A 24483-nucleotide genomic window follows, 5' to 3' on the forward strand; every position below is an offset into this window, starting at 1 on the left:
CACAGATCCCCACTGAGTTTGTCTTTGGTGCCTAGGTCCCGGCCACCGGACCAGCGACTGCGGCTCCTGCCAGTCAATGACGCAGAAAGCTCTTCGCAAACGTAAGGGAAAGCATAAACACAGGAAGAGGTCCAGATCGAGGAGTCGTTCAGAACATTCTTCGAACTTCTCTAGGAGATCAAAAAAGAGACACCATAGGTCTCGTTCTTCTTCTTCAGACTCCTCCATGGAGCTGGTTTGTTGTCCGACCACATCGGATTCTCCCAGAAAATGGGATGAATTTCGATCACAAATGATGCAAATCTTTGAGAATATGGCCTAGACCCCCTCAAAGGAGACTTGCAAGAGCAAGACCCTGGTCGCTCCGATGAATGACGTAGGTAGGTCAAAAACTACTTCGGCAAGTAGTAAGTCAGAATCTTGACATCATCGACTCGACACAAAGACATTGAAGATTTCGGCCCGGGAATCGACTACATCTCCAATTCCATCGAAGAAATTGAAGACGTTGTTGATTACTCCGATGCCGAAGACCTCGAAGGTTCCATCGACACCGATAACTTCAACGCAAAGACCTCAATGACTACTGCATCATCGGGTAAACCGTCGACACATTCAACGATTCCGTCAAGTTCTTCGACGACTTTAGCAGAGAATGAAAAGGTATATAGACCTATCATGAGATCTGACTTTTTAAGTCCTTACCCTCCATTTTTGAGGTGGAGAGTGCCTTAGAAGAAGATATTTCCCCTTTAGGAGTCAGGTATGGCTCTAGGGATGTACCTGAAGAATTAGTTGATCCAGAATCAACATTGAGAGATGTCTGCGGCTCCCTCCACTCTGCCAGTGGTATTGACACATCTCCAGAGTTGGAGTTCTCTAAACCTGACCCTACAGATCACGCTGATTCTGGGTACAAAAACCTCATGAATAGAGTGACGAGTTTTATGGGATGGAGTTGGTCTTCACCTACTTTTGAACAAGATGATATGACTGATATTCTGGATCAGGGACAGCAGAAATATCCAGCTCTGCCTTTCCACAGAGCTCTGCAGAGAAAGGTAGAGGCAAACTGGGAAACACCTGAATCTAGTTCTGCCATAGATAGAAATCTCACCAGAAAATACTGACCATCATCTTCAGATCCTGATTACCTCAGGAAACACCCCAACCCTGAAAGTTTGGTGATCTAAGCTGCAGCTGCGTCTAGGCAGTCGGCGTATCCGTCTATCCCCCATAATAGGTAGGATATGAAAGTGGACACTTGGGCCCAGAAGGTTTTTACTTCAGGCAGTATGGCCTTAAAGTCCACAAACGTCACTTGTACCCTGGACAGGTTTACGCATACCCTGCGGCACTGCATTAAAAGGGCGGCTGAACATATTCCATTTCTACATAGACTGGGCTTCTCCCTCAATTTCAAGAAGTCCCATATGGTATCATCCCAAAGACGCCAATTTATCAGAGCAGTCCTGGATACTTCCTCTGGGAAAACCTTGCCTCCCGAGGCAAGAGCTCTTCACATTCTGCAGATGGCAACAAAATTCCAAAATGACCAGCATCTGCCGGCCTACGATTTTCTGAGGTTGCTAGGTCTCATGGCATCCTGCATTTTTCTGGTGCCAGAGGCCCGACTGAGAAGGAGATCCCTTCAATGAGCCCTCAGGACACAGTGGTCCCAATTCACGGGGAATATGTTGGATGGTCTGCAAGTTCCAAGCACAGTTGCTCAGGGCCTTTTATGGTGGGCTTGCAACAACAATATCCTCAGAGGAGAATCTTTTTGGCAACCAGGGCTGGAGATAACAGTAGTGACGGACGCCTCACTCACAAGGTGGGGAGCCCACACCAACAGTCTGACAATCAGCAGGCGTTGGTCTACACATCAACCTTTTGGGGCTGAGGGTAATCAGGCTAGCGCTGAAGACCTTCCTGCCCTCTGTACGGAGAAAGAATGTCCTGATGATGACGGACAACACGGTGGTCATGTACTAACTCAACAAAAGAGGAGGCGTAGGGTCACTTCCACTGTGCAGAGAGGCAATGCAGCTCTGTTTCTGGGCAATACAAGACGGAATCTCTCTGTCGGCAGTTCACCTAGCCGGAGAGCAGAACACATCGGCGGATGCTCTAAGCAGGCAGAGCACAATCTCTCACGAGTGGGAGCTAGCTCAGGAAGTCCTTCAAGAGATCTTCGCACTTTGGGGAACCCCTCAATTGCATCTGTTTGCGACCGAAGTGAATCGGAAGTGCAAACGGAATTTCCCCCAAGAGGAGCTCTAGGGGACGCGTTCATAGTGGAAGGGGATTTTCCGCTTCGGTATGCGTTTCCTCCAGTCCCCGTGTTTACTCATGTAATCAGGAGGTTGAGAAAGTTCGGGAAATCAATGATCCTAATTCTCTCGATTGGGCCAGGAGAACCTGGTACCTGGACCTTCTGGACATGTCCATATGCCCTCCAATACGTCTTCCACAAAGAGAGGATCTTTTCTCGCAAGAGGAAGGTCACGTTCTCCATCCAGAGGTCAAAACACTCAACCTTCACACATGGTTTCTGAGAGGCTGAGACCTTCCGGATGACGTAATGGAGATTTTACTTTTGGCCAGAAGACCAGTAACCAAATCTTTGTACCGGTGTCGTTGGAACAAGTTCAGCAACTGGTGCAAGGATAAGAATGTGGAACCTTTTCAATGTGGTACTCCTGTGGTGCCCCCTTCTCCTTTTACATCCGGCTAATCTTGGGCTCCAGGTTGGTACAATAAAGGGGTATTTAGCTGCGCTTTCAATTTTTAAGCGCACCTCTGAGGAGGTTTCATATTTCAAAATGCCATTAGTCTTCCAGTTTCTCATGGGGCTCACCAACGGTTACCCCCCAGTACCATTACATGTCCAGGCTTGGGATTTAAACCTTGTTTTAAGAAGTCTGACAGGCATACCTTTTGAGCCTTTACATTCCTGTCCTGTAAGGCTCTTAACATTTAAAACTGCCCTTCTTGTGGCATTAACATCAGCCCGCAGGGTAAGCGAGTTGCAGGCTCTTTCATGTAAACCGCCCCATACTATTTTTCATAAAGACAAAGTCATACTTAAAGTTAAACCATCTTTCTTGCCGAAAGTAGTTTCTGACTTTCACCTGTCGCAGTAAATTATACTCCCAACTTTCTACCCTCATCCTCATTTGGGTAAAGAACAGGAGAGACTACACAGACTCGATCCAAAAAGGGCTCTGGGTTTTTATATAATGTGAATGTCAAAATTGCGTCAAGATGATCAGCTTTTTGTTGGTTATACAAGTCCCAAATTGGATTAGCAGTCACAAAGCAAACTATATCCCGTTGGATTACTTTAGCCATCATGGAGTGTTACAGACTGGCGGGGAAAGATCCGCCGGAAAGGCTTCAAGCTCATTCCACGAGGGGCATGTCTACCTTTTTGGCTCTTCAGAAGGGAGTCCCAGTGACAGACATCTGTTCAGCTGCAACGTGGACCTCAATCCACACATTTGTTAAGCATTACTGCTTAGACTCTTCATCCTCCCAGGAGGGTCCATTTGCAAAGGCGTTACTCCATTCTGTTCATGAAAGGAGTTAAATAGTGCTCCCACCTCCAGTTCTCTTGCTGCTTTGGGAGTCTATCATAGATGAGGAATACGTGGGAGGACACAATCCATTCGAAGAACATGTTACCAACTGTAATGTTTTTCGACTGGATTTTCTTCCCACATATTCCTCATTGCCCCACCCATCCTACCCCACAGTACTATTTATGGGTTTACATTTGCGTTTTTGCGAAGAGCTTTCCGTCTAGAGCATGCCTATCTGGTTCCTCTATGTAACAAATGAAAAAATAGAACTGAAGCCAACGAGCACGGCACAAGCTATTTATGCCGAGAGTGATGTCGACATCCTACATCGACCTCTGAGGGACATCGACGCCACGACATCGTGCACAGCGCCCTCTGCCAAAAAAAATTCTGAAGCAGCGAAGCTGGAGATACGAATTATCATAGATCAGGAATACGTGGGAGAAACATACAGTCGAAAGAACGTTACAGTTGGTAAGTAACTTGTTCTTTCTGGACATTGAACTGATACAAATGACGAAAGAAAGCAATATAAGATAAAATGAGTCAATAAACATGAAGCCCATTGGATCTTCTAATTCAGACTATGCCTGCAAGAAATAACATGGATCAAGAATCGCAACCCTTCCCTTATTTTTGCCATATTTTGTATTTGAAAGAAAGATATTTTTTGAATAACCCTTCTTCTCCTTACTACTTTGGTTTAGATGTGTATTTTCTAGCCACAGTCTCAACATACATGTGTTTATTTAATTTGTTATGCTTCAAATGTTAGTATTTCTCTAGACACCTAGATTACTCAAATAGCCATATCTTGATTTACTTATGTTTGCATTTTGATTAAAATCTTTTCTAGAGTTCTGTTCATTATGCTTTCCTGGGTGACTAACAACACATTGTGCAGAATCAGCTCTTTAATGAAATAACCGCCATCTTAAACTGGGCAACCCGATTTTGATGGTACCGAGACGACTTAACCACTTGTATTTCTTGAGGGCTTTTTTCATTTTCTATGCTGCTGGCAACCATTTACTGGGTTATGGTTTATAAATTAAGATGGCTGTTTACAACTCTTTCCAAATCCTTTACTTTATATTTCTAGTATGTTAAAAGTACATATGAAATATCCAGATGGTGATTTACTTTTGACCTATGACATTGCCTTAAACATTAATTGAACAACTCACTTATGACGTTACTTGGGTAGCCAACAAATGAATCATAGACAAGCTGTTTTCTTGAAAGTCCCCATCAAAATATTCACAAATGAGTTTGGCTCTTTTCTTCGTATCATGAATGTCGCTCCATTAAAATAATGTTCTCAGTTTGCATGGCCAGCTGATACTTCTATGCAGATAATGCCTTATTTTCCTATCTAAACTGACTGTCTTGCTGCCTATAACTCTCTATAACCCAGGAATCAAATGAATAAGTCTTTCCTTTGTCATTACACAAAGGCTACCATTTTGAGGCACAGATAAAAGAAACAAGTTACGGTACATGAGACATTAGTAATAAACTCTTTCCCTCCACTTTGTCCACTAAAATAACGTGCAAATGAATTTCAGTGTGCTGCACTCTATGAAATGTGTATTGAACATTTAAGAATAATGTAACTACTACTGAAGTCTCTATGCTTATCCTTTGTTTTAACATATTTCAATGTGTAGACATGGTTACTATTCATATGAAGTATGCACATTATTCTTTTGAATTTTAAATCACAGTTCATCTGTTTGTGTTCACAGAATGCTTCTAAATCTCAAGTCCTGAAGAAGCGTAGTGTTAATACGCAAAACAAGCGTTGACTTGACTGTGCGATATTGTTTTGAAAACTTATTCTCAGTTGTTGAAACCCAATCAAACAAATAAATTTGAAGATCATTTTACAATTCTGTGTATGAGGAAATACTTGCTTGGTAATTGGATACTTGAATGAGATGCAATCATTTGGCAATGGAATAATCCAACAACTTTATTATGGATATTCGTAATGGCCCAAAATGTCGCCCTCACAATTACAATGGCACAAAATGCCGACTTTTTTTTTTACACCTCATATATATGTGGGGGGGTATATGATATAATATTAATATGGGGGGCTGATGGGGGTTGCCCCCCACATATATATGTGGTGTAAAGGGGTTTAAAAAAAAATAAACAAAACAAAAGGCATCTTCGGCTGTCGTAATTATGACGGTCGCAGTGATCACATAAATCCTGGATATTCAGGCAGTGTGGCAAGTTATGATCCTCTATCTTACATCTAATACTTTTTCATCTTGGTCTCTCCCTCCTTCCCAACTGGTTGACAATGAATGTACTGTGGGCAGGACTGTAGAGCTCCTCCAAATGAATGATGTTGCTTTAATTTGTGACTTGAATTTTTTTGTACTGGGCACTCAGCGAGAATGTCACAACACACTCCGAGGCGTTGTCCCCACCCAAGTCTCATCAACCATCCCCTCCTAGTGCCCGTTTTTCTGCTTATCGGTAAGAGCTGTGAAGTCCTCTCCTTGCATCCCGCCTTTGTATTTCTAATGTCTATCCTTCCTAAAAAAGGTAATATTTTTACATCTTATTGAACTATTTATCAATAAAGTACCTTCATCTGCAGTGCATGTCACTGACCAAAGTGTTCAAGCAATGTATTAGGTACAACAGACAGTTTTCAATGGGTGGCCCTCATAGATCTGTCCAGTATGGGAAGTTTCATCTGGTGAGTTCCTATCAGTTTTGTGCTGTAATTCAAACAAGATCACTTGTCTCCTTTATGAAAAAGGGTCCTGTACCCTTCGACTTTGTGGAGAATAGAAGACCATTGCATCTCCCAGGTAAGAGAGATTTTGACTAAGACATTGTGCCCAAATCAGCATTTCCTAGTGGTATCTACGAGAAGGTTGTGTGACATGGCGTTGGACAACTGTCAGCGTGGGGACTGTTCCCAGAGTTTTTATAAAGAAGTGCTCATAAAGTAAGTTGCCTGTAAAGCTCAATTAGTAATGTGTCAGGATGATGGCTCCAAGTGTCAGGATATAGTGTGACGGAAGGGTCACTGGTGTTCTCAAGCATGGGTTCAAAAGAACATGTATCCCCCTTATTGCTTCAAAGGGGCTCTCTTACACAGTGTTCCAAAGTTCGACAAAGCCAAACGTCAAGAGGTGGTGCAAATCAAATGTTCCAAGCCTTTCTGGTGTGCAAAACAAAGATGTTTCCACAAAGTCTGCCCTCTTCAAGGGAGCGGTGTCTCATCCCCTCTTATGGCTTCTGGGGAAATTGTTGTCCGGTCCTCTAACCCTCTTCTTGGGCAGTGGGTTTCCTACACTGCGGAGCCAAGGTTACCAAGCAGATATGTTTCCTAGGTGTTGCCGACCGCTTTCTCCTGGAGCTTCTCTTTGGTGTTCCCTCCTTGTAGAACGGCATGAGCTTACCACCAGGATGAGTGCACTGTCAGGTTTTTGTGATGGTCCGGTATGCCCTGGTGGGGTTTGGCAGAGACGCGTTGTCCTAACCTGCCACTCCACTCACTTCTCCACTGAGCCCTTCTCTGTCCTGACTTAATCTATGCTTATCTCCCTGCTCACTGGTGTAGTGACACTGTCTAATTCCTTCACCTGCATCTACATTCTCCCCTGTACCCTCCCTACTCTTGGTTTCTACATGGGTGCCACTGATTGACTCTATTCCTCTCTTTAACATCTTACTCATTTGCTCTTCTGTCTTTCTCCCCTTTGTATAGATCACTTGTGCTATTTTGGTATAATTTTATTATTTTATGAAATTGCATGTTTTTATATCATTTTTTATGTAATTGTGCAATATGTCGTTCTATTCTAGTTGGAACTAAAAACACAAATAAAAACAATAAAAAATAAACTCTTTTGCTCTGTCTCCTGATGATATCTGTTCTCTTCCTGACAACAATATTCTCTCCTCTCACAGTATCACTCCTTCTCACCATAATTCTCCCTTGCCCCCCAAGTGTGTTCCTTTCTCCTCTCCACAACAGTAATCTACCCTTAGATCTTGTCCCTTCTCCTTCTCCCCAAGGCAAATCTCTACTCGGGTCTCCTTCGCTTCTCTCCTCTTTCAAAGGACATATCTTCTTTGTCTCCCAAGAATGTATTTCTCTTGTTCTCCTCTGAGATGGTTTCTCACTATTTCCTTTTATAGTAACTACCGGCTTCCTTTCCAAAAATGAAATGTCTTTTCTCCTTCAGTGACACAATGGCCCTCATTCCGAGGTTGGTGCTAGTCATGGCATATTAGCGCCATGATTAGCACCAATACCGGCACCGCCACTGACTTGGTGGTATGGGGACTTACCGGTCCAGTCCGACCTTGGCGGGACCGGTAAGTCCCCATTTGTAAAGCTATTCCCCATTCCCATTTGAGCCCCCATAGGGCTCAATGGGAAGGCTTCAATAATGGTCCCGCAAATTCCGGTACCATTATTGACCCCGGTATCCCTTTGCGGGTCCCGTCCTTAACGCCTGGTAAAACCAGGCATTAAGGGAAGGACCCGCGAATGGACCTCAGAATAGGGCGCAAAGGGATTACCGGCACCGGTGTCAATACCGGTACCCGGTATCCCTTTGCGCCCACCTTGTAATGAGGGCCAATATCTTCCACCATTGTCTACAATATAATATCACCCATTTGCACAATATTCTTCTCTTCCTGCTTCCAGTTGATATTCTTCCCTTTCCTCTCACAGCTAATTACTCTCTTTCTAAGCTCCCAAATAATCTCGCTCTCTGTCTCCAGTAAGCCAGGACCTTCATCCTGCTCCACAGTACTAATACATCCCTCCTCTAGCACCAAAAGTTCTAATAATAACGGTGCCTTTAATAGCGGCAAGGGTGCAGGCACGCGGCCCATCATGCCGGCAATACCGGCATGCCGCTAACGGGAGGACATCACAAGTCAGGCGGACATGCAAATACAGGCATCATGAAGGCGCTAATAGGGGATACCGGCATGCCGGAAATACAGGCATCGTGAACCAACCGTAAAATGCCATGTGCAGTGGTTCCAACTGCCAAAGGTGCATACAATCAGCACAGGTGGAAGCAATGGAGTCTGGGCCAGCACAAAAGGATCACACCCACACACCACACCCCTTGCCACACCAAAATGATTCCAATAGTAGTAGTAGCAAAACTCGGGATGGAGGACATGCTTGCATTGCTACACCAGCAACAACAACGACAGCAACAGCAGGCGCAACAGAGGAGACACAGGAGGAGAAGGAGGGTGAGACAGGCCCAGCATGCCCCACCAGTGCAGCCAGTGCAACCACGTAGGCAGCCCCCAATCCCTCGCATCAGAGCCAGTCCATTCAACCTAACCGCTGAGCAGATCCACACCCTGTACCGTCTGGACCGGGACACCATCACCACCATCGTGGACATTATACACAACGACATTGTCAGCCTCATTGAAATATGCACCTCCATCCCCCCTCTACTCAAGGTAGTGTCGGTGCTCCACTTCCTTGCCACAGGCACCTACCAGCACACAGTGGGGCACATGCATGGCATATCACAACCCTTATTTTCTTGCATTCTGAACCAAGTGCTGGATGCCTTCCTCAGCACACAAGGGAGTACATATCTCTGCCACGGACTCCCCAGGAGATCTCTGATACAAAAGATGGCTTCCATGCAATAGCAGGCATGCCATATTGTATAGGTGCCCTTGACTGCACCCATGTGGAGTTGGTGGTCCCGCATGCCATGGAGGTGGGGTACCGCAACCGTAAGCAATACTACTCCATCAATGTGCAGATGGTATGTGACGCCAGCAAGATCACACATTGTTGTGCCTGATATCGCGGATCAACTCATGACTCAATGATCCTGCGGAACCCCACGCTACATGGAGCGACATGCAGGCGCTGAAATGGGGGAGGGATACACACACCACCATGGTGTCATTGTTGATGTAACAGCACGATGTGCACATCACTAAACACTGTGCCCCAAAGCACCCCAAACAGAACATGACAACCAAATCCCATAGGAATGAAGTAAGGTCGACACCTATCACAACATGCCAAACAGTAAACCACCCCACATCCCACAACACGTGCACCACTCATCAGCGGACCTCACCCTCCGTAACACCATCCAGCAACATGCAGTGAATAAATCACCACAAAAGACAAGCATCCATGGAAGTGCATTGAACAAAACTACCACAGGAATCCACTGTCTGTCACAGGGCCGCCACAACCACAGGAGTGCAGCATGTCACCATGGGAAAAATCAGCACTGAATGCCTAATATTGCAGAGCCTACTGCCAACGCTCCCAGTCAGAAAAACTCACAGAACACAACACATCATAAATTTGACACAAACACAGCTGTATGCGTCAACAATGCATGAGCAACATGAAGGTAATGCACACCGTGTATCATCTTGAGGATGCAACCCACACCATTAGTCCATGGCACAGGACACATTGAGGGCATAAAAATGGCGTGCATACAACCAGGGACATGTGCATGTGACCAACGATAATATGCAGGCATGTGTGACTAGTACAGCTGTCCATCATGAATTGACTGACATATACCTTTTTTGCCTCCCATGCAGGTGATAGTGGCTATCCCTTGAAGCCGCGGCTCCTCACCCATGTCCGAAACCCACAGAACAGGCATGAGGAGGACTACAATCGTTTCCACACCCGTACCCATGTGGTCATTGAGCAGACCTTTGGCCTGTTGAAGGCACGGTTTCGCTGCCTTAGCCAGTCGGATGGGGCACTCCTCTATAGGCATGAGAAGGTGGCCAAGATCATCATGGCATGTGTCATGCTGCACAACATGTGTATCCGACGGAACGTGCCCCTACCCCCTGACATTGATCTGCTACCACCTGGTGGTGATGAAGGGGATGAAGAAGATGTGGCTGCACATCATCGCGGTGCCGATGCACAGGAGGGACGTGCTGTGCGTCAGTCAGTGATTGCACAATAATTCCGACACACATGGCTTCAGAGGCTGACATGGTAGTTGGAAAGAGGGCACTAGGTGTGGGAGTACATGTACACTATGCACTGTATATGAACAAAGGACACATGCGCAATGATGAATGTCCACTCAAGGTATTTTTTCACACAACGTGTGTATTTAAGTGTCCAATAAAGATGAAAGTGCCCTAACCCTCCACCACACACACCCCTGCCCCTCCCCCACAACTCCCCTACACACCCTCACCCTCACAACTCCCCCACACACCCTAACTCCCCTCCAAGTCCCCCCACAACTCCCCCACACATGGTGTCCAAATAATTGTCTATTGCCTTCATCAGGCTGGCCAGTCTACATCCTGCCACTCCCTGCACCTGGTGGCGGCATGTCCGGGCAGCGCAGAGTGCACGCCGACCTGCGTAGTGGGCTGGTCTGCGTGGAGCTCGAGGACGGTGGGGTGGCTGCCTGCTCCATTTGGGGGGCCGAGCGCTCAGCCTCTATTACATCAGCAATGCGGCTGAGGACCTGCCGCAGGGCTGATACCTCCTCGCACAGTGTACTGGTGCTATCGACGATGATCTTCCCCAGAGAGGCGGTGTTCTCGCGCCACTCCTGCCTTGCTTGGGCATTGTTAGTAACGAATTGTCTCACCAGGGCAGTTAGCTCCTCCTGCCGCTGCGAAGAGTGCCCTGCCTGCTGCACCCCCGCCGGTACACCAGTGGAGGTGGTGGGCTTTTGCGTGTCATGCTCAATTTCAATTGGGTCCCCTATGGGACTCATGCCCCTTTGGATGTACTCGCCCCCAGACTGCTCCGGGGTGGTGCCGTGGTCGGAGTCGACCGATGTGAGCTGGGGGGATGGTGCCAGACTTGGTCTGCCAGGCAGGTCGGAGGAGTCGTCCTCCACGGGCACCCACACCTGTCCCCGCACCTCGTCATCAGTCAGGGGTGCTGTTGCTGCCGCCTCCCCGACAGAACTGTTCTGTGCAGAGAGTTCACCGTCTACTGACTCCTGTGCCAGTGTCACTGGAGTTGTGGGTCCAGTGTTGACGGGCCTTGGCGGCACCAGTGCCGTGGCATCCTGAGGCGGTTTGCTCTTCGGTGTCTGCCGTGGCTTTTGTGGGGCTTTGGAGGTGGAAGGCCTTTTGCCTTCATCCCGGGCCCTCTTCCGGGGTGTGGTCGGCTTTGGGGGTGAGTCCCGGGCCTCGCTGTCAGGATCTGAGACTGTGGGGATCGAAGAGAGGGACGGCATGAGTGATGGTTTCAGAAGCATCATGCATACATTTGTATAATTGCTCATCTACACATTAAAGGGGAATAGGCAGTGGAGTTTGGATGATCACGTTGCTTGCTATATGGGTGGGTGATGCAGGCATCCGTCGGGGTCACTCCTGTTGGGGCAGACATGCGATGTGACATGCATGTCTGTTGTGGCCTGTATGCAGTGTGACGTATGCCATTCACATCTTAGTGTGGTTTGTGTAAGGTCTGGCATTGCCTTGCTGCAGGCATCTGCATGTGTCTGTGCTGCGGACAACAACTAGGCTGGGAATGTGTGTGTATTGGGGCATGGCTTGCCTCTTTAGACAGACATATTGGTGGACTATCATCAGACTCTGCATTACAGTGTTGTCTTAGGACACTCACTTCTTCCGCCGATGAGGTTGCGCCACACTCCATGTCACCCATGCCTTCAATGGCCTCTATGCCGATCGTGCTGGCACATATCTCCTCCCACCGGGACAGCTTTATCGGAGAACTTGCTCCTCCGCCAGTTGCCATGGCATGGATCCTGTTTGCGGCCAGGATATTCCTGACACGCAGGTCATCCCACCTCTTCCTGACATCCTTAGTTGTGCGTGGGGTGTTGCCAACCGCGCTGACTCTTTGCGCAACTGGTGCCCAGATCTCCTTCTTCCTGATGACTGCCTCCCTCTTCAGGCTCTGAGCAAATACAACATTGGCATTCTCGGCCAGGGTCTCGGCCAGCATGGTGAGCTCTTCTTCATTGAAGCGCTCCTTGCGCAGGCGGGAGGCGCCTTTTTTCACTGCCTTGGGCATTATATACCAGTTGTTGATTGATGTGGGTACACAACAATGAACTCCAGGTCGTGGGTGCTGAGGGTGGCAATGTTTTTGTGTTTTTAAAGATGGCCGCCGTGCTCTTTCCCATTCCTGTGCGATGATGCTACTTCCGGTTCCGCGTATTTGTGGTGATCGTTATTAGCGGTCACTGCTAAAAGCGGTGACCGCTAATGCTGTCTTGATTCATGCCGGTAGTGCTATCTGCGCTTTACATGATGCCGCTAAGGGCCATTTTCAGGACTTTAGCGGCATGGCGGTAATGTCATTACCGGCATGGCGCAAAGCTCGTGCCCGCGAAGTCGTAATAGCTCTCTATTTGCGGGCTCTTACCTACACGGACACAGTATTTGCTCCATGCCGGTAAGGGCAGTTACTTACCTCAAAACTTGTAATGACCCCAAATATCTCCCTCATCTCAATGCCACACTCTTCTCGCCTCACCACTTGCCAAGTCTCCACCCTCAAGCTCACCTCACTCAAGGTCTCCAGGACCAGGGTCTTCCAAGGTCCAATGCTCCCCTCAGTGTGTGACACTGACTGGCTGGGCTGGCTGCCAGCCATTTAAAGGCCAGCCTCACCTCGTCCTGGGTGGTGCTTTGGGTTATTGGTTGCACCTGAGATGGAGTTGGTTGGGTGACTGGGCCATGGGTTTCATATCATTTGGGTTTAGCAGGGCAGGGCCTAAAATTATATCTGGGCCTGCCACCATTTCGACATTTACAGTGGTCATGAATACATGGGTGTTCTCCTTCCTTGCTCTATGGAGCTCTGCTGACATGCCTGGTATGTGCTGTGTTTCCATAGAGTATTAATTAAAGAATTAGAACACCATCCGGCAAGCCTGCAAAGATGTGTTTTAAATATGATTCTTTCACCGCTGGAAATTAGCAACGTAACTCCCCCAGTGTTCAGATGAGCAGGAGAATCAATGTATTTTTATTCCCTAACTCTAAAGGCAAGGACGTTTCCCATTATTTGTGTGCCACTTTATATCATCAGGACCTCCGCAGTCTGTGCGAGGGTGACTGATAATAAATGTTTATCATAGCATCAGAGTTTAAGAAACAAATGGCTTTTCTCCTTCACTGATACTTGGAACTATTGTAATGTGTTTGCTATAAGAGACCTGCAAATCCTGCTAGTCCTGCAAACCATCTTTGTGGCCATGCTTTCTCGCAACCTTCCACTCTTGCTCTTACCTCTTACTTTGCTTTCAAACAGGCAAAACGTGCACTACATATTAATTAGTCATATGGTCGTAACTTTGCCCCTAAAAGTTTAATTCAGTTCAGTATTCAATATTTGTAATTATTTGCCCTGCCGTGTAATTTTCACCCAACCCACGCTTTTGGGTTAATTTAATTATTCATATGCTATTTTGTTTGTTCAGCATTCGCTTTGCTTCCCCACAGCCCACAGGAGCGCCCCGGCTCAAGTGACTCTCCCAGGGCTGGACTGGGAACTAAAAAAGGCCCTGGAAATAATTACTGCGGTCCAAAAGAGGCCCTGGAAAAAAAGTTCAAGGTGGCCCCATATGACATATTTTCAGCAAACCCAATGCTTTTCCTATGAGAAAATTTGGAAATACCACAGAAAAGAGGCCCAGGCTGCAGAGGCCCACCGGGAAATCTCCAGAGTTCCCTATAGGCCAGTCCACCCCGGGACTCTCCCAATCACTGTACCCTGGCGTTCCCTCCTAGCAGCTGCTCTGTTTGGTTTTGGTTACGCCCACTGGCTTTCCTTTAACTGCAAGCCCTGCTCCCTCTCCTGATGCTCTTCTGTGCTGGCCGGCAGGTCCACTTCCATTCCGCGGACGTTTGTGGGAACTTTGTTTCCTTTTCTTCTCCCGCTGCTCATGCTGCATATATTCAACCACAGAGGCTCCCACACCTGTGGTTTTCTCATGGCTTGCCTGCTCGTTTGCTCCACGGTCCCCGGGATCATCTGCCGGCATCCTGCCTTCTATGCCTTCTCTGCCGGTCCCACCATATCTGCCTCCTTGCACACAGGACTCCGTGTTGGTCTGAGTGTTGCTGGTTTCCTTCCTTCTTAAACACCTGCAACCACTTGACAGGTTGCAGGTGTGAGTTCCCAATTGGCATTGCCTCACTGCAATTAGAGGGACATGCCTGACCTTTTGTTAGGGAGAATCCTGTGCAGTTTCCTTGGGTAACACTGCAAAAAGATTAAGACTACAGGAGTAAGCAGCAAACCCAATTGGTAGCAGTCTGCACCACCCAGATTTACCTGGTAGCTGTGGCTGAGCAGTCAGACTTCTCTCAAGAAGAGTAGGGCAGTATGCAGAGTATACACAATAGGGCCAAAACACAGTAGAGCAAACAAACACTGACCAGAGCTTTGTATAAAAAAGTATATAATTATTTATTTAAAACACACTTTATGGAATATACTAGCACTCTCAATCAAAAGCAAGTTAAAACACAGTCATGAAAAGTATACACACCTCCCTCAATAGTTATCAGACAAGTCAGGGTTAAAACACTACTATTTGTTAGAACAGATGTGAGCACTTAACCAAGATGGCACTCTGATAATGCAGTTAAAGGGAGAGACAGAGTATAGAAATAAAACAGTTCCCAACACTTTTAAGAGTTTAGAGCAAGGAGAGAAAGGCAGGCTATACTGTAGAGCAAAAGTTCATAGGCCAGGCCCACTTTAAATGGAGCAAAGCGAAATGTGCCCAGGATCACACGGTTTAAAGTGCACTGAAAGTCTTTGCAGAGTGTTCAAACGAGGTTGGGGTGATTCAAAAGATATAGTTAGTAGGCCTGGAACCAACCCAATTTAGAGGCCAAGGATTTAAGGGCCACCTTTAGCAATCTGTAGAAAGGGAGGCCAGGCAGGACACAGTACCTTACAGAGAAAGGAAGCTCCAGCAGGGGGTAGTTATTCCTGGCAGTGGTTGAAGTTCATGGTTCCGACCAGGGGAAGAGAAGATCTCGTTGTGGAGGAAACGTGGAGTCGTTGCACTGCACAGGGATGAAACCAGCCGCAGAGTTCCCAATTAAAAGGTGCGGTCCTTTTAATCACAGTCAAAAGTGTTAAGCTTGGCTATCCGGCCGCCGGGGTGCTTGGTACGGGTGATTCGACCAAGAGACGTCTTTGGAAGGCGAAAAGGTGGTGGTTGATCCCACCAGCTAAGGGGAAGAAGACTCGTCCAGCAGAAGATCTTCTCTTGTCGTTGGGAAAGTGGTGAGGTGGCTGCAGCAGGGTTTCACCGGTGGTGTCGTCGTTGCAGATGGCTCAGCGGCTTCCCTCTTCGGATTCTTAGGTCCTGTGGCGACTTCTGAAGTTCCAGTCCCAAAGGCCCTGCTTTTATGCAGAAAAACCCCCATTCATCAGCCTAGCTGTCAATCACACATGCTAAGTGGTGAGCCGGCCGGCTCACCACTGGGCCAATCAGAGTAGAGTGTGACTTGGGTTGCTAAGGCAACACAGTCCAGGGTGCCAATTCCCCCCTCCACCCTTCATGTGGAACCCAGACAGAGTGGCACCATTTGGAGGGCTTCTGTGGAGAAGCCCGCCAAAATAGTGGAACAAAGGGCTCGACCTTGGTCAGAGTTGCAGAGACGGACACAAACGCCATTTTAGAATCGAGTTCTGGCAAAAAGACCCAACCGGTGATTTAATATTAAATAAATAAACCGGCGGTATCTTTAACATTGCACCAAAAAGTGGTGCGTTTAAAATCAATGGGAAAATCCCATAGAGAATATTCCGGTGGAATATTTTGCGTGGTAACCACTGCCACCAGCCAGAAACTCGACCAGGGGGGGTGGGGCAGTGCCCCCTCGGAAACAGACCCACGGGCAATCGAATTACCCCTTACCAGTACTTCCACAATATGATGGTTTGTACTGGTTCTGTTCACAATTTTGGACTAGTAAAGCCAATGGTGACTTTACATGCCCTGGGAGACAGTAGTCAGTCCCAGGGTATGGAGTCTATGTTTGGGGGTCACTGTGACACCCCTGTTGTACTGCACTGAGGGTGGTGTGTACCACACATACAGAAAAACAGATGATACCCTATGGAGTAAAAAGAAACCCCATAGCCCATAAGCACATGACAAGTTAAAGACATACCTCAAATCATGTCTAAGAGTGGGAGTAAAAGAGTCTCACTCTTAGCAGGAGAAAAAAACAAACCCCAAAAATCCAGCAAAGCTGCTGGGTAACTCACTAGGTTTGGGAAATTAGCCTTATAAGAGAATTCTCCATAACACCTTTACAGTGCTCTGTAGACATCTTCCTCGTCTCAGTACTAGATGGTGAAATAAATTAATGGTGTTCACTACTCCTAGTCGCCTCTTCCTCGTCCCATTACTGTAGTAGATTGAATGAGGAAAAATGAGGGGAGCCGGTAAAGGCCGGGGGAAGGTTATGTTGGTTCTCATAAGGGAAAGGGGGATACCATATCTTGCCTGTCTCACTCTTAAACCTTCTCTTCTTCACCCTCTTCCTGGTGTTTCTATACCGCTATACTGGTAATCTCTCCTGGCATTTTCTTGGTCAGTGGGAAAGGGGTAACAATACTCCATAACTGCGCCTGGGATTGAGGATTCTTCCTGAAATGGAAATGAGGGGTACTGCATTTCACCAGAGGACATCTCATCTCAATCCCCAAGGACCCTCTACCCAGGTGATGCTCCCAAGCTTCTCCATCGCCAGGGTCAGGATCCAAAAACAATGGCCTTTCCCTGGCCACCTAAGAAGAGGACCTAAGGGAGTAAATGTGAGGACGCCCTCAGGTTTTTCACAATAGGATAAGTTTGCTGATCCCCATGTGCCGATGTAGGGAGTCTGTGAGCGCGTGTTGGTCTACTGTGTCGAAAGCGGCCGAGAGGTAGAGAAGATCCAGGAGACAGGGGTGGTCATCGTCAAGGATGTGGAGGGTGTTGCTGACCACCTGTATGGTTGCCCTCTTCGTGCTGCATCAGCGTCTGAACCAGGATTGGTAGGTTTGGAGGAGATTGTTGGTGTCTATGTGTTGCTTCAGTTGCACGGCTACCACTTTCTCGATGATCTTACCTAGGAAGGGAAGATGGGTGATGGGGCGATAGTGACCTCATTGGTCGGGATCCAGAGTATGGTTTCTTTAGTAGAAGGAGGATATGTCCTGTCTTTAGGGCCGATGGGAAGGTGCCTCGAGTTAGGGAGCTATTGACGATCTCCAGGTAGGGAAGGAGAGCTTCTGCAGGGATGCTCCTGAGGATGGATGATTGTGAGGTCTGAGGTCCTAGCTCTCCTGTCCTGCAGAAATTGACGATGAGCCCACTAACCCCTCCCCAACCGCGCTGCCAGAGGCTTTTAAAACACACTTCTGACTTGACAGCTCAGGGAGGCAAGGGGAATTAGATAAATCAAACTGCCAGATTTCGTTCCAGCCCACTAATTGCTTCTTCCTTAATTCCTACGGCTCTTTCTGGCAGGATCTACAAATATGAAAATAACAAAGGGGGGTCCTGGGAGACTCTCTGCCAGACATAGTCCTGGTTACAAGAGCCTTACCCAGAGTTTTTAGTTCACTATCTTTCACAGAGATACACACTGCAGGTTAGATCTAAAGTTGTTCTTCTGGAACCTCTCTTACCCAAGTACTTCTGTTCCCCTTCTTGAATTATAATTGCCTTCCTTACTCTCTGGAAGGCTGACCTTGATGATCCACAAAATAATTCTCAAAGGACTTGTCTCTCTTCATGTTTATAAGTCTCATAGATTAATAGTTTGCTGATTTGCTCTGTTCCCTTTTTTAGTCTGTGGTCTAGAAATAGTTTACAACTAACTCAATTGTCTCTTGACTTTCCTGCCACTTTAATATTTTCCTGCTCTTGTGGTCTTTACACTTCCTGCTTTTCTTGTCTTTTCACTTTCTGCTTCTCCATTGTTACTTTCTTTCCTTCCTTTAAAAGTCCAGCTTAAAATACTTTTCCTGAGCGTGATAATCCGTTGCAGTGCTCATGCTAATGACTCACAACTTGAAAAAAAAATATCTGAAGCTGACCACACGTACTCTGCCCCACACTGCTTCTGCCAAGCCCTCTCTCTATCCGGTGCCATTGCGTAACTGCTGCCTTCGCTAGCTGCATCAGGGTTTCCTGGCAACGCGCGCCGTACACCTTGACAGCGCGACGCTCCCCTTAGTAACTCAACCCCTCTCCACGTTACTGACTACTCTGAAACGAAACAGAGGTTAACAAAAAGGAAAAAATAACTGGACTTGCCTCGCCCGCTCATGCTTGGCTGCCTCTGGATTTAAAAAAGCTGGACTTGTCTCACACGCTAAACAGTGTCAGGTTCTTGAATTACAATCATTCCTAAATAAATTCACTGTACACAGTATGTTGAATATATAAACTACGGATAACTTTTCTCTAGATTATTTTCCCCCAAAAAACAGTATGGCTTCTTCCATAAACTTTTTACATAGTGCTGGTCTAGTAAACTATGGTTACACTTAATCTTCTTCAATCTGGATTTCTTCCTTAAAATACTGACGCTCTGGTTGTTGTGACCTCCCTGGATCAGATCTGTTGATGAAAGGCAATTTAGAACCTTGCTGAAGGTTCCAGATTGAGTCACAGCTGCCCTTCCCCTAATCATTCTTGAGTTGAAGCTTCACCGTTTTGGAATGGGATAATCCCATTCCCCTATAATGTCTGTTAAGGAAATTTACAAATACACCTGAAAACACCCTGGACTCTTTAACACCTCACTGGAGCTTAATTAATCGAATTCAGCCTACTACTGACTCTCTGTTTACTAAACCTGACAGTTCCCCCCTGTCCCAGGGGCTGGTTTTCCAGGATTAGCACTATGTAACCTGTTTACCTATTCTGGAGCATGAATATCCACCGCCCACTCCCAGAACCTCTCTTCAGGACCTTAACACTTCCAATCAACCAGATATTGTACTCTTCCACAAATCATTCTGGAGTTCAAGATAGCTTGTACCTCATATTCATTCCCCGAACATTCTACATCCAGAGGACCCAGGGATCCCAGAAGTCTGGTTCCCTGAATACAATGCTTCAACAAATGTACTTGAAAATGTGAGTGGATATTCAAACAAGGTGGTAGTTTCAACTTTACTGTTACTGGTGTGATAATCTTCTCAAATTCAAAAGGCCCAATTTAAAGGAATATTCCTTGTTGACAGCCAGACTGACTCCCCGACAGAATACTTTGGAGTCTTCAGGTGATGGACATCTGCATAAACTTCTAACGTGGTCATCCCTCTGCCACGAACGAATAACGTGCTGTTGTTGAGAACTACAAGCCCCAAGATTCCTTGTGCCACGCACCCGTTTTACCTCAGCTGGGCGCAACACAGGCTATAACTGATCTGCGTCAGTGCGGCCAGTTTGCTGCAAATTTTGGCACGTTTGAGCTAGTCTGTAGGCGTTGTTGAACTAGCTTTGAAATACCATTAGGACTCCTAATATTCCAATTTTACCGACTTTTGATATTGTGTTAAAAGTACTGTGTGATTTATGTGACATTAAGCTAGCTGTTGCTTACCTTGTTAGCTTTCAGTAATCTTCTAACATGGTCATTCCTCTGCCACAAACGAAAACGTTGGTGCTGTAGCCTAGAACTACAAGCCCCAAGATTCCTTCTGCCGCACACCCGTTTTACCTCAGCAGGGCGCAACACAGGCTATAACTGGTCCACCTAAGCGCAAAGCGCTGTTGCAAAGCCTGTTTTTGCCTGTTTCTGCCTGGGTCGCCAGTCGGCAGGAGATGCTGCTGGTTGTAACTTTTGTCCAGTAGGACCGTCTTTCAGGTGAACGATTTCTTTCACAGTGTTAAGACCGATGTGTATAATGAATTGTTTCTTTTATAATATTATTGACCTGAAGGAATTAGATAATTCTCATGAATGTATTACTCTTAGAACACTAAATAAAATTAGGGCATTAGACATTATTAAGCCCACAATGGGATCCCTCCCAACGACTGTGGGAACCACTGTGTGTTGTAAAGCAGCATTAGAGAACGCAAGATCAGCAGGGGTGCATGCCACTGAGATTGTTGAGCTTATCAAATGTCATGATTTGGATTTATTATTGATCACAGAAACTTGGATTACAGAGTCTTCTCCGAGCTCATTTCATGAGCTGGTCCCAGATGATTATTTGATCAAATACATTAATAGGGCCAATAAATAAGGCAGAGGGATTGCAGTCATTTATAAGGCTGCATTACGTATTTCATATTCCCCCCAAAGTCACCATTCATATAATTTTGGCATGTAGACCCCCAGGCCCGTGCAAAATATTTCTGGAGAAACTTGATGCCTTTCTCAGTAGTGAGGGGAGCAAATACAAGGATATGCTCCTGGTGGGCGATTGGAATATCTGGCTAGACGACCAAACAAAACCGGACTCTAAGGAACTGTGGGATCTACTGAATATTCATAGCCTCCATTCTCTGGGGCCGCAACCCTTGCATATAAATGTTCACTGTCTGAATGTCATTATAGCAAGAGGTGAATACACCTTTATGAAGGATATTATGCCAGTTTATTGGTCTAACCACTTTGTGAAGTTCTTTTCAATGAGCCTCCAAGTGGGTTAAGGATAATATTAAAGATAGACTAGCTATATACTCTCGGAAAGCCAAGGATTTGGATAAAATCATTGGCAATTATATCAGTGGGGGTCTTGCCTCTATTGATTCTCTTCTTTCGTGCAATTATTTTTTTGCAGCAGGAGCGTCAACCTGGGGCGCTATTTGCAATAAAATTGCTCCTTTAAAACCTAAACCTAAAATTAAGAAAGTTTCTCAACCTTGGTTCTCACAGAACCTTCACTACCTGCGCAAGTTAGTTAGCAGGACTAACCAGATTTGGCAACAGAAGCCAACTTCGGAGAACAAAATTATGGCTAAGAGTGCATTATTGGATTACAAATTGGCTATTTTTTAAGCCAAAAAAGATTTTCTGGCAAAAAGCTTAAAACTGCCAGTAATCGACTAAGGGAATTGTTTTCTATTATATCTACCTTTTCAACTCTTTTTGTTGACAAGATTGAACGTATAAAGGCCGATATAGCCCACCTGCGTCTTTATACAATCAATCAGTGGTCTATCCGATTGATTTACAGAGCCAGGCGTCACGCCTATTTTTGATTTTCATCCGGCTACAGAAGATGATATATATCAACTTATGATGACCCTTAAGCCTACTATTGATTCTTTATCCACTCTGCCGGCTTATGCAGCAAAGAGACTGGCGCAGATTGTCAGCAAGTCGCTAACAAGTGGGACTGTACCGGAGAGTTTAAAGCTCTCAATTGTCTCTTTGCTACTAAAAAAGCAAACATTGGATGCAGAGATCCTCCTAAATTACTGTCCCATTTTAGGGCTGTCTTGGCCGGCTAAAATCCTCGGAAAGGTAGTGAATAGCCAGCTGAAAGAATTTGTTGAACATGAATCACTATTGGACAAGTTCCAATCGGGGTTCAGACCAAAACACGGAACTGAGACTGCTCTCCTGGTCATACAGGATGACTTGTTAAGGGCCGCGGACCAAGGGGAATTTACCATTTTGGTGATGTTAGATTTGTCCGCGGCCTTTGACACAGTGAACCATTGCATCCTTTTGGAACGATTGCAGGAAGTACGAGTTTTCGATTTGGCACTAGGTTGGTTTGTGTCTTTTTTTGACCGACCACCAACAATGGGTGAGATTGGGGGAGTTGCTGCCGGACGACATCAAGCTGAATTGTGGAGTCCCGGAGGGATCTTCCCTATCTCCATTGCTATTTAATCTGTATATTCGGACCCTTCTGGAAATTCTGAGATGCTATGGGTTGAATTTCCACTCTTATGAAGATGATACCCAGATTTTTATCAGAGCTGCTAACCTTGGACAAGTATTCAGCAGATTGGGACAGTGCCTGGATGAAGTAAGTGTTACGCTCACCTGATATCCCCGGGGGCGTCTGGAAGGCTCTGAGATCTGGAACCCTGGATCCGTAGTTGCCCAGTGCTGAGTAATGAATCTGCAATTACAGAAGGGAGGATTTGTGATAACTGTCTTTAATGGGTGAATCTCCCACCTCCCTCTGACCGATTCCCTTCCCACTGGGTTCTTTTCTCACCTTAGTTATTTGTAGGGTGAGCTATCCATCCTGCGTTTCTTGTGCAGAGGTGCTTGACGTTTTTTGGCGAGCTGCCCGAGCTACTTACTTGCAGTACACCTTCCTTGGGCCCAGGCCTGCTGTGACCCCGAATCTGCTGGTAGGCAGGTAGGTTTGTTAATTGTAAGTCTTTATTCTGTTTATGGTGGGAATTTCTTAATGTCTTTATCTCCTTCTTTTCAGGTGCCAAGGTCTTGATGCTGGCGTGCCGGATCGAGAGGCACGTTTGTAGGTAAGAGAAAGCACAAAGCGCAGCGCCATTATTGTCTTTTAAAGCTAACCTGTGTTTTCTTCTTCTTCTCCTCACAGGCCACTTTGGTGCTGCGAGTGGATGAGAGCGCCATCAAAAACAGGCCCCCGGAATCCGTTAAGGTAAGTACAGCGTGGTTGTTTAATATTGAAAGCGAACCTGAATATGTCTCTTTTCCTTTGCAGATGTTGCTGTGGTGCTCCGGATGGAAGCGTGGCGTAGCGCAATGGAATTCAGGTAAGACTGATGCAATTCAATGTTTTGGAAGCGCGCGTTCTAATATGGTTTTTCCCTTTCTCGTTATTGCAGGTCGCAATGTCCGAACAGCAGCTGTGGTAGCAGTTCGCCGGAAGTCCTTAAACTAGTACTCACAGGTGAGTGATGTTTCTTCTCTCGGTTTCCACAGATTGCAGCCCAGTTGAGATGCTGAGTACTGGATGGTGTTTTCTCAGGTAAGACAGAATAATCTTGTTCTTGCAGTATTACAGGAAGATGCTGAAGACACGGTGAGCGTCACGCTGCTGGTAGCAGAATAACACAAAGCGTGTTCTGCAGTCAGGGTGTGGTTTATATAGCCCAGGTAAAGTAGTACCAGGGAAAGTAGTTCCAGACCTGCCACACCCAAAACACTAGACCGCATGTTGGATTTAAAGGCCCATGTACATAAATGGGACCAAGGGCCTCATTACAACCTGCCATTCCGGGACCGTGCAAAATCCGTGACGGCGGTAAAAAAGTTTCCGTGTCCGAAGGTTGCGGAAAAACCGTCCGATTACACGCTGTCGGTCGCGCGCACCACACGGACTCGGAAACGTTGTTACCACCGTCACGGAAAACCCCACGGAAATGGAAATAACGAAGCCACAAGTGGCGCTAAACCCGTTTCCGCCTCCGCCACCACGGACACGGAACCGGAAATACCATGATCGCCAAAACAGGAAACAGAGAGGCGGCCCTCATATAAAAGCACAATCCATTGCCATCCAGAGCCAGCACAAGCACAATCCTAACTCTGAGAAGCCAAAAGGGACCACCAGCATGACTGCCAGGATTCCTGCTCAGAGGCAGCGCAAACAGCGCTTCAGCGAGGCGGAGCTGACCGTCTTGGTGGAGCACATTGTGGACAATGCTGAGATGCTGTTCAGCGCCGACCAACGGCGTGCCACACAGCAGCGGAGGAAGGAGGTGGGGGCCGAAGCTGCACGCAAGTGCACCGCCGTGGGCGGGGCAGTGAGGAGCGTGAAGGACTGCCACAAGCGTTGGGACGACCTGAGGCTGAGGGTACGCAACCTAATTTCCACGCACCGCCAACGCAGCAGTGGGACAGGCGGAGGACCCCCTTCCCCACTGAGGCTGCAAGCATGGGAGGAGCGTTGCAGCAGCGTCCTCCACCTAGAGGGAATCCATGGGATCGGGCAGGCTGA

General features: G+C 46.8%; 1 protein-coding gene across 2 annotated transcripts in view; it reads left to right on the forward strand.

The window, feature by feature from the left end:
• The window catches only part of LOC138492657 (serine-rich adhesin for platelets-like), a 994122-nt gene that overhangs the window by 705920 nt on the left and 263719 nt on the right, over positions 1 to 24483 (forward strand). Inside the window, exon 5 of one of the 2 annotated variants that reach the window (XM_069619974.1) lies at positions 5333 to 5474. The exons of the other annotated variant lie outside the window; for it this stretch is intronic. Coding sequence (XP_069476075.1) covers positions 5333 to 5392 — 60 coding nt within the window. The 3' untranslated portion in view covers positions 5393 to 5474. Of the gene's footprint in view, positions 1 to 5332; positions 5475 to 24483 lie in introns of those variants that run through there. 2 annotated transcript variants of the gene reach the window in all.

Source organism: Ambystoma mexicanum, chromosome 10 (assembly GCF_040938575.1).
Source record: "Ambystoma mexicanum isolate Mex_15411 chromosome 10, UKY_AmexF1_1, whole genome shotgun sequence".
Classification (NCBI taxonomy): domain Eukaryota; kingdom Metazoa; phylum Chordata; class Amphibia; order Caudata; family Ambystomatidae; genus Ambystoma; species Ambystoma mexicanum.